This window comes from Rhinolophus sinicus, chromosome 6, assembly GCF_057876585.1.
Source record: "Rhinolophus sinicus isolate RSI-liver-muscle chromosome 6, RSI-T2T, whole genome shotgun sequence".
In the NCBI taxonomy this organism is placed as follows: Eukaryota; Metazoa; Chordata; class Mammalia; order Chiroptera; family Rhinolophidae; genus Rhinolophus; species Rhinolophus sinicus.
The window spans coordinates 11,715,500-11,724,304 of NC_142506.1; the positions used below are offsets into that span (position 1 = coordinate 11,715,500).

An 8,805-nucleotide genomic window follows, 5' to 3' on the forward strand; every position below is an offset into this window, starting at 1 on the left:
ACTAAAGGGAAAAATTGACGAAAACAATTACAGTAGGGCACCTAAATACATCATTGACAGCTATAGATAGCTCATGCAAACAGAAAATAAAGAAATAGCAGCCCTAAATGACATTAGATGAAATGGACATAATTGACATTTATAGAGCACTTCATTCTAGAACATCAGACTATACATTTTTTTCTAGTGTACATGGAACGTTCTCAAGGATAGACCATATATAGGGACATAAAACTAGCCTCAGCAAATTTAAGAAGATTGAAATCATACCAAGCATATTCGCTGATCACAAGGCTTTGAAATTGGATATCAACTGCAAAAAGAAAGCAGGAAAAACCACGAATATGTGGAGATTAAACAACATACTTTTAAAGAATGACCGGGTCAAAGAAGAAATAAGAGGAGAGATCAAAAGATACGTAGAAACAAATGAGAATGAAAATACATCCTACCAAAATTTTTGGGATGCAGTGAAAGCAGTTTTAAGAGGGAAATTTATATGATTACAGAGGGAAATTTATATCATTCTGTCAAGAAACAAGAAAATTCCCAGATAAATAACCTCACGTTACACCTTAAAGAACTACAAAAAGAACAAATGAAACCCAAGGTCTGCAGAAGAAAGGAAATAATAAAATTCAGAGCAGAACTAAAAGAAATAGAGAACAAAAAGACAATAGAAAAAAATGTGACAAAGAGCTGGTTCTTTGAAAAGATTAATAAAATTGACAAAGCCTTGGCTAGACTCACTAAGATAAAAAGAGAAAGATACTAATAAAATCAGAAATGAAAGGGGAAGTTATCACGGATGCCACAAAAATACAAAGGATCATCCAAGAATACTATGAAGGACTATATGCCACCAAATTCAATAACCTAGAAGAAATGGACAAGTTCTTAGAAACATACAGCCTTCCTAGGCTGAATCACGAAGAATTGGAAAATCTAAATAGACCGATCACCCGTAAAGCAATTGATTCAATCATCTGAAACCTTCCCTGAAGCAAAAGTCTGGGACCAGATGGCTTCACCAGTGAATTCTACTAAACCTTCAAAGAGAATTTAATACCTGTCCTACTCAAACTCTTCCAAAAAATTGAAGAAGAGACAAAACTCCCTAACTCATTTTATGAGGCCAACATTAGCCTGATACCAAAACCTGGTAAGGACAACACAAAAAAAGAAAACTACAGACCAATATCTCTGATGAATACAGATCCAGAAATCCTAAACAAAATTCTAGCAAATCGAACGCAACAACCCATTAAAAAGATTATTTATCATGACCAAGTGGGGTTTATCCGAGGGGCACAAGGATGGTTCAACATAATGCAAATCCATCAATGTGATACATCATATAAAGAAAATGAAGGACAAAAATCATGATTATATCAATTGATGCAGAAAAAGCGTTTGACAAGATACAACATCCATTTATGATTAAAACACTTAATAAAATAGGTATAGAAGGAAAATACCTTAACATAATAAAGGCCATATATGACAGACCCTCAGCTAATACAATTAACGGTGAAAAACTGAAGCCCTTTGCTGTACGTTCAGGAACACGACAGGGCTTTCCCTATCACCTCTGCTTTTCAACATAGTGTTGGAAGTCATGGCCAGAGCAATCAGGCAAGAGAAAGAAAAGGCATCCAAATTCATAATGAAGAAGTTAAATTGTCACTCTTTGCAGATGACATGATGCTATATATAGGAAACCCTAAAGACTACACCTATTAGAAACAATAAACGAATACAGTAAAGTTGCCGGCTACAAAATCAGCATAACAAAAGTCCATTGCATTCCTATATACTAACAATGAAATCTCAGAAAAAGAAATTAAAAAAAACAATTCTTTTGCAATTGCAGCAAAAAGAATAAAATACCTATGAATAAACTTAACCAATGATATGAAAGACCTTTATGCTGGAAACTAAGACATTTTTAAAAGAAATTGAAGAAGACAGAAAGAAATGGAAACGGGGTCTAATATGTGGTGATGGAAAGAGAATGGACTCTGGGTGGTGAACACACAATGTGATGTATAGATAATGTATTACAGAATTGTACACCTGAAATCTATGTCACTTTACTAACAATTGTCACCCCAATAAACTTTAATTCAAAAAAACAACAACTACTTGACCATTAATAAGAATGAGAGGGAGCAATGTGCTTAAAAAAAGGAAAGCAAAAGAACCCTTCCACCCCAGGGGGTCCTCTGGATATTGTTATGATACTGTGGCTCGAGGAAGAGGCTTCTTTGAAATGCCACAACTTTTGGTTGCTTTGTCGGTGTTTGGAATTAGCGCACTGAAATTCTGGTTCCGTGTTTGCCACGTGTTGTGATCCTACGAGGTCCTACCCCTTTCTGACACCAGCTCTTGTCCTGTGCTAGGGCTCGAGGATCAAATGAGATGATTGTATATGGCACCTGAAAAACTTTTTAATAAAATATTCAGGGCTGTCATTTTATCATGTAATTTTCATTTTTCTGAAAAATAAGAGTATTTCAGTTTTTCAGTTTTTAAGGGAATCCTCCTTGTATTTTAGTTTTTAATGGAATCCTTTTGCTCAGTGGTAGTAATTTCTTATAGAACAGAACATAGAAAACACTGAGTATAAAGCTCCGCCTGGCTTCTCACTGGGTGAGCTGACTCCTCCTGGGGACGCTCAGCCAGCTCTTAGGGCCAGGGGCCAGCCGTGTTATTAGGCTGGTGCAAAAGTAATTGCAGTTTACAAGGTTAAAAATTGCAAAAACCACAATTATTTTGCACCAACCTAATATTTCCATCACCAACTCGTGCAGAGGAGGGATCCCACAGCTTATGGAGGGCGTCTGCTTCGTTTGCTGGGATTTGGTTGGAAAGCTAGTTAAAAGGAATTATTTTGAGGAACATCCCATCCTGCTAAACTGTAGCTCTTTACTTCTAGGATCAGTAGTAAAGTACTACCTAATTTACCCAGTAGGTATAATCGAGAAACTAACAAACATTTCTGAGATAATTTTGTGATCCTAGAAAATGATGTATCCCTTTCCAGATGTTGTGTGTTACAGAAGCCCCTGGCTAAGCCTGATGTATTTTAAATGTCTGAATTTACTATTTATGTCCTATAAATTTCTAGAGAATAAAAGTCCTTTAACAAAAAATCATTTGACATAATTATTTTTCTCATGCTAAAATAAAATTTTTAACAAGGAAATCTTTTTGCATTATGTAGATATTTTGAAAAACAGTTTGAACTGTCAGAACAAACAAAATTACCCATGTTTCTTCACTGTCGAAACTCACATGCTGAATTTTTAGGTGAGTCTAAGCTAAAGTATCATTTAGAATATAAGTTTTGCAGAAACGAAGCTATTTGCTAAACGTTTGCTCTGTTTTTAATTCACAGACATAATGAAAAGAAATAGAGATCGGTGTGTAGGTGGAGTAGTAAGTATAAAAGGGTTGTTTGTAACATATGCTGCACAACAGCCTTTTGGTTATTCAGGTTTGTCTTAAGACGTTTCCTATAAGTATTATCTGCCCAGCACTTAACTCACGTATCCAGAGCAGTGATTTTTAATCTTTGGATCATGGACTCTTTTGACAATCTGCCTCAGAAAAATGGTCAGATATACAAATTTTCATACATAATTTCAGGAGAGACTCACTGGTCTCCCCCTAAACAACTGTTATTTAGGTGTGTAAAACCACAGCATTATACTATGCCTACTAAGGAAAGGGCAAATAGCACTGTGCACTAATTATATACCCACATTGCATTGCTTTGACAGTTTCGTATATATTCTCTTAAATTTTTAGCCTCTGCCTGATGTTTCATACGTACTAGTGATATGCATGTTTTCTGCATTGCTAATGTGTTAATATTACTGTGCACATTTTTATCTGTAGTTTACTGACCCTGTCTATAATTTATCCTTTAGGAACAGTACTTGGGAATTGAGAGAGGCTTTCATTAGTGTCCTTGGAAGTACTGGTGGCACTTATATGTATATATAAGTGATATATATAACCTTCAGGCTCTACTTCCCAGCCCACTTGCTCTATTTCTAAATAAGAATCTACTTGGATGATTCGATAAGTTTTAAAAAATCAATGGCAACAGCAAATCCACTTTAAATGTTTGACTTTTATTAAAAAGATTGCCAAATAAAGAATTAATAACTAATTTTCTGAAATGGTTTATGAGGAGTTCACATTTAAGACTTACCTTGATATTCTTGGAGACCATGTTTTCTAGTCAGTTGGAAATGCTGAGGGAGAAAATAAACCCTTTGGGGCAGTTGTGTAATGCATTTTTCTTTATTGTTGAGAAACATGTTATCTTGGGTGTATTCAGTCTCTCTGGACTCAATGTGACATCACTGGTTAGATGTGTTTAAAGGAGTGTTACCATTGTTACTCACTGATTTTGATTACATAAATACATCCAGACTGTGAAAACTATGCCTTAATCCCTATGTCTTGGAAGGAGAAACGCCAGTTCAGTGTTTTTTGTTTTTGTTTTTTTTTGGCTTGCTGAGTTGATATTGTTGGCAATATAACGATTTACATATTTTAAACAATGTTCTCCCAACCTCTTCATAAATCACCTTATAACTTCCCTCTTAAACATCATTTCTGTTCTAGTAAAAAGTATCCTCTAACAGAAAAATGGAATATTAAAAAATATATTTTAAATAGTTTTATAGCATTTCTAGCTTTCTGTCATGCATTTGCCTAAGAATGTGCTCCCTACCCCAGCCCCCTTCCTGGAGGTACACGCTATAACGTATACGTGCAGTAATGCCCATACGCAGACAGCCACAAAGACAGGAAGTTTAGGCAGCCAGCTAATTCCTTCTTTCCTCGTGTCACTGGAGATGATGACAGGTTATAATTGTGAAAATTGATTTGAAAATAAAAATTGTAGGGGCTACCGCATTTGAAACCTTGTGCTCCAGAAACCCTAATGCATCCATTTTTGCTTAGAAAATCTTATTAATGTTATTTAGAATTTTAAAGAAAGGGTTATTATAATAAAACTGTCCCTGTCCGTCCTTAGGTGCATTCATTTGATGGCACCAAGGAGGCCGCAGCTGCTTTGATTGACTTGGATCTCTATATAGGATTTAATGGTTGGTAGGTTCTTCTTTTGTTTTTTTGTGCTTTTAGTTTTTATATTAAGCAGATTCCTTAAATTGTTTTACAGCGAATTGCAATTTAAATGTATTTTTATTAAAGTTTGTATTTTGCATTGATCTTGGCCTGAGAATTTCAGTAATTATTTAAGAAATATTACAAGTTAAAGCTGGAATGTTAAAAACTACTACCCTTTGCTCTAATAATGGAAAACAGTTTTGTGGTGAGCTCGGCAGCCAGCTTTCTCTAGCAGGGCAGTTTATTTTCCGGTTATTTTATCCCTTTGAAACATACATGTTCACAGCATTGTATACGAGTGACATCTGACCACAGGGGAAAGGTCATACTGTGACATAATCATCTTATATGTCTCTGTAGGTCAAGTAACTGAGGAGTAGAGAAGCTAAGAAACAGGTTTAAAGTAACTCGATGTGTGAGATCCTGTGTTCTCTGGCTCCTCACTCTGACGTTTCTGACCATTCACACTAAAACCACATACACCCAGTACAGGTTCATTTTCTTCCAAATTTGGTGAGCCTCTGTCAGTGTGTTTCCACAGGATGTCAACGTACCTTGTTAAATAAATTACAAAATAGTATGAGATTGCTTTCCCTCTTTAGTGTTTCATTTCCTTAAATTACCACTTTTCTCATATTATTTTTTTAATTAAAAGCTTAGGAAAAGAGAATCATGAAATTATTTGCTATAGAGTTCAGACTTATTTAAATGTCCTCGATGTGTCTTCCATAGTTTATCTGATTAATTTATAAATGACTATGCAGAGGAGTACATGTACGTGGATTAAAAAGTCTGGGAGTACTAAGAGGCTTATAAACAAACAGTCTCCTCAGCATGCTCTCTACCCCGAAGTCAGCTTTCCCAGAGGTAGCCACAGTGCAATTTGTCACCATATTTGCACATAATATGCATTGCTACTCTTAAATTCATTCCCTTTATTCTCATGAAGGCTTACGAGCATTTAAGTTCACATGTCCCATACTGTTCCCCAACCTGCATTATCCTCCAGAGTTCTCTCAGTGTAGTTATTTCAGAATTTTTGGTTAAATGTATATTTGGTGTTTTTATTATTGTGTCTGCATACACTGAACTGTGTGGTGGACCACTGTTTTGATTCTCCTGGAGTAACTCTCCTCAAACTTTTATTTATTTGGCTTGCTTCAAAACTTTAAGCCTTCTCATATTTTCCAATAGCTCTGTAAAATGCCTTTCTCTAGTTTTCCACGTAAGGAAATCTGCCTAGATTATCTGATAGTTCCATTCGTTCCAGACCCTTCCATCTTTCTACTTCAGATTGAGCCTAGTGTCTTTTCTGTGATAGAATTCCTATGTTTAGATCCCATGTATTCTGTTTTGGTTTGTTTTGATGGAACATGTTTGAAAATGGTTTTATTCTACTCTTCCTCTTGAAAGTTTGCCTAGATAAGTTAGTGCATTAAAAAAAAAAAAAAATCTTTCACTTGATAGTTTTTCTGGGAGTAAAATTCTAGATTAAAAATCATTTTCACTGAGAATTTACAATGTTCCATTTCTAGGTTCCAATGTTGATAAGGTCAGTTGCTGTTCTGATGCCCAGTCCTTTCCCTGTAACAGTTTTTTTCCTGTAGATTTTGGTTCTTTATCTCTGGTATTGTCACACTTCATAAAGATGTTTTGATTTTTGTGTGTGTGTGTGTCATTTGTTATGTGCTCTCTACTAGCCCCTTCCAGCTAGAGGCCCATCTTTGTCAGTCCAGGAAAATTTTCTCAATTTTTTGTTGTTGTTGTTCTTTGGACCTCCTAGATTAATACTCTGATCTTATTTTTTTATTCTACGATTTCTCTCTGTTTCCTTGCCTACTTTCAAAAAAGTGCTTTATTTTTTTCAACCTGTTTTATGATACTTCAGCCTCTGAAAGCTCTCCCTTTTATTTCTACCATAAGCTTGTTTGACAGATGTAGCATCTTCTCATCTTTCTAAAGATAGAATTATAGTTTTTAAGTTATTTTCTATTTGCCGGAAAATGCTTTTATTTCCTCTGAGCTCCTTTTTCTTTTGTTTTGTTCTCTATTATGATGAAAGCTTTCTTCAGATATCAGGCGATTCTTCCCTGTATATTTAAGAAGTTAAAAAGAGAAAAAAACAAGCTATTTGGGAGCTCAGTGGTGAGATAGCCCATCAGCTGGCAGGCCAGTCAGGTGGCCAACTGACATTTCACCAGGGGTTCCTAAATGTCAGCTTGTGGAGACATTCTTCTGGGTTGGTTCAGTTTCTCCAGATTCCTCTGATCTCTGCTGGGAAAGTGGGGGTGGGGTTCATCAAAATACCTGTGTTCCGAAGCAGGGTGGGGTTGGAGAGGATCTCACAGCTCGCTCAGCAGTCGGCCTCCACGTGCATCCCATGCCTCCTCTGTGCTGCTTGTTCTCCAGACTGTACACTTCCCGCCTCCTGCCCTCCCCCTCTTCTTCCTTCCCCTGGGTGGGGCCAAAGTAACCATCTCTGCACCAACTCAGCAGAAGGTCATCTGGGAGTCCCATCTTGTCCGGACTTTTCAAACAATCCCCCATTCAGTTCCCTGCCTTTCCTGGCCTTTCTAGGTACTAGTTCTTGCAGTTAGAATTTTCTTGGGTGTATCGGTTTGCTTTTATATCTCTCTCTGCGGGCGCATAGCACTTGAGTCACTTAGCATGTAAACACACGTTATTTGTTTATCATTTGTCCATCGGCTTTCTGCTGTATGTTTTGATTAGGGGTCAGAAATGTCTCCTAGTTTCATCAAAATGCTGTTTCTTTTTTTCGTTGTTATTTTGGGGTGATTTTCAAGAGAAGGGGGTAGAAGGCCTTTATTCCATCTACTTGAACCATAAGTTTGTCTTAGATATTCTAAATTGAGTTTACTTTTTTCTTCCTACATTAACCTAGAATTAATGGGTTAGTCATTTATCTAATCAAAGTCAGTATTTCTATTCTTATTTTGAAATTCAATTTATTGTAGTCTTAATCGGAGTCTCCATGTATGGTAATTCAATCTATTTTATACTATTGATAGTCTTTGTTTTCTAAGGATTAAATTATAACTTCCCCCCCCAAAGAAAATGTGCAAGTTTTAAATTTAACTACAGAATTAAACAGTTGTTCTTCCTTAAGTGAGAAACTTTATTAAATAAAGATACTGGCTTTAAAAATATTTACTCTTGTATATATTTCTGTATTTAGATCAATTTTTAGAAACATGGAATATATGTAGGAAAGGACTAAATCAATCAGATAATATTTCATGAGATCAAAAATATGCAAATAATTTGGTAATATGGTGAAAAGTTTTAAATTTAGTATCCAAACTGTGGTGGCAGAAAGATTAATTTTCTTTCTCCCCTTCTAAGTTCTGCCTGGGCTGTATAATCAAATTAACATGAAACATTCACAGGAGAAAATGTTCAAATTTACTACACACGTGTACATGGGGGTTCCGTAAGAGTATGCGCCCGAGGACACATGAGGCAGTTAAGGCTTATGTGCATCTTTAAGAAGTGCGGAGGGTTTGTGGTTTGGGACGACAAAGGGCAGAAGGCAGTTCCCTTGGAGCTGGAAAGCAAATGTCTGTCAGTGTGTGTGTGTGTGTGCTGGGCCACCTCCAACGGTGGGCACAGACAAGACTGATGAGGGGGGCCTGG

The 8,805-nt window shown here is 36.3% G+C and overlaps 1 protein-coding gene across 7 annotated transcripts in view; it reads left to right on the forward strand.

The window, feature by feature from the left end:
* TATDN1 (TatD DNase domain containing 1) overlaps positions 1 to 8,805 on the forward strand; it is a 33,227-nt gene that overhangs the window by 18,621 nt on the left and 5,801 nt on the right. For 6 of the 7 annotated variants that reach the window (XM_019721936.3, XM_074316257.2, XM_019722085.3 and 3 more), the window contains 3 exons: positions 3,227 to 3,312; positions 3,401 to 3,441; positions 5,057 to 5,133. In XM_019721936.3, coding sequence (XP_019577495.1) covers positions 3,227 to 3,312; positions 3,401 to 3,441; positions 5,057 to 5,133 — 204 coding nt within the window. The remainder of the gene's footprint in view (positions 1 to 3,226; positions 3,313 to 3,400; positions 3,442 to 5,056; positions 5,134 to 8,805) is intronic. The other variant, XM_074316256.2, reaches the window with a different exon arrangement.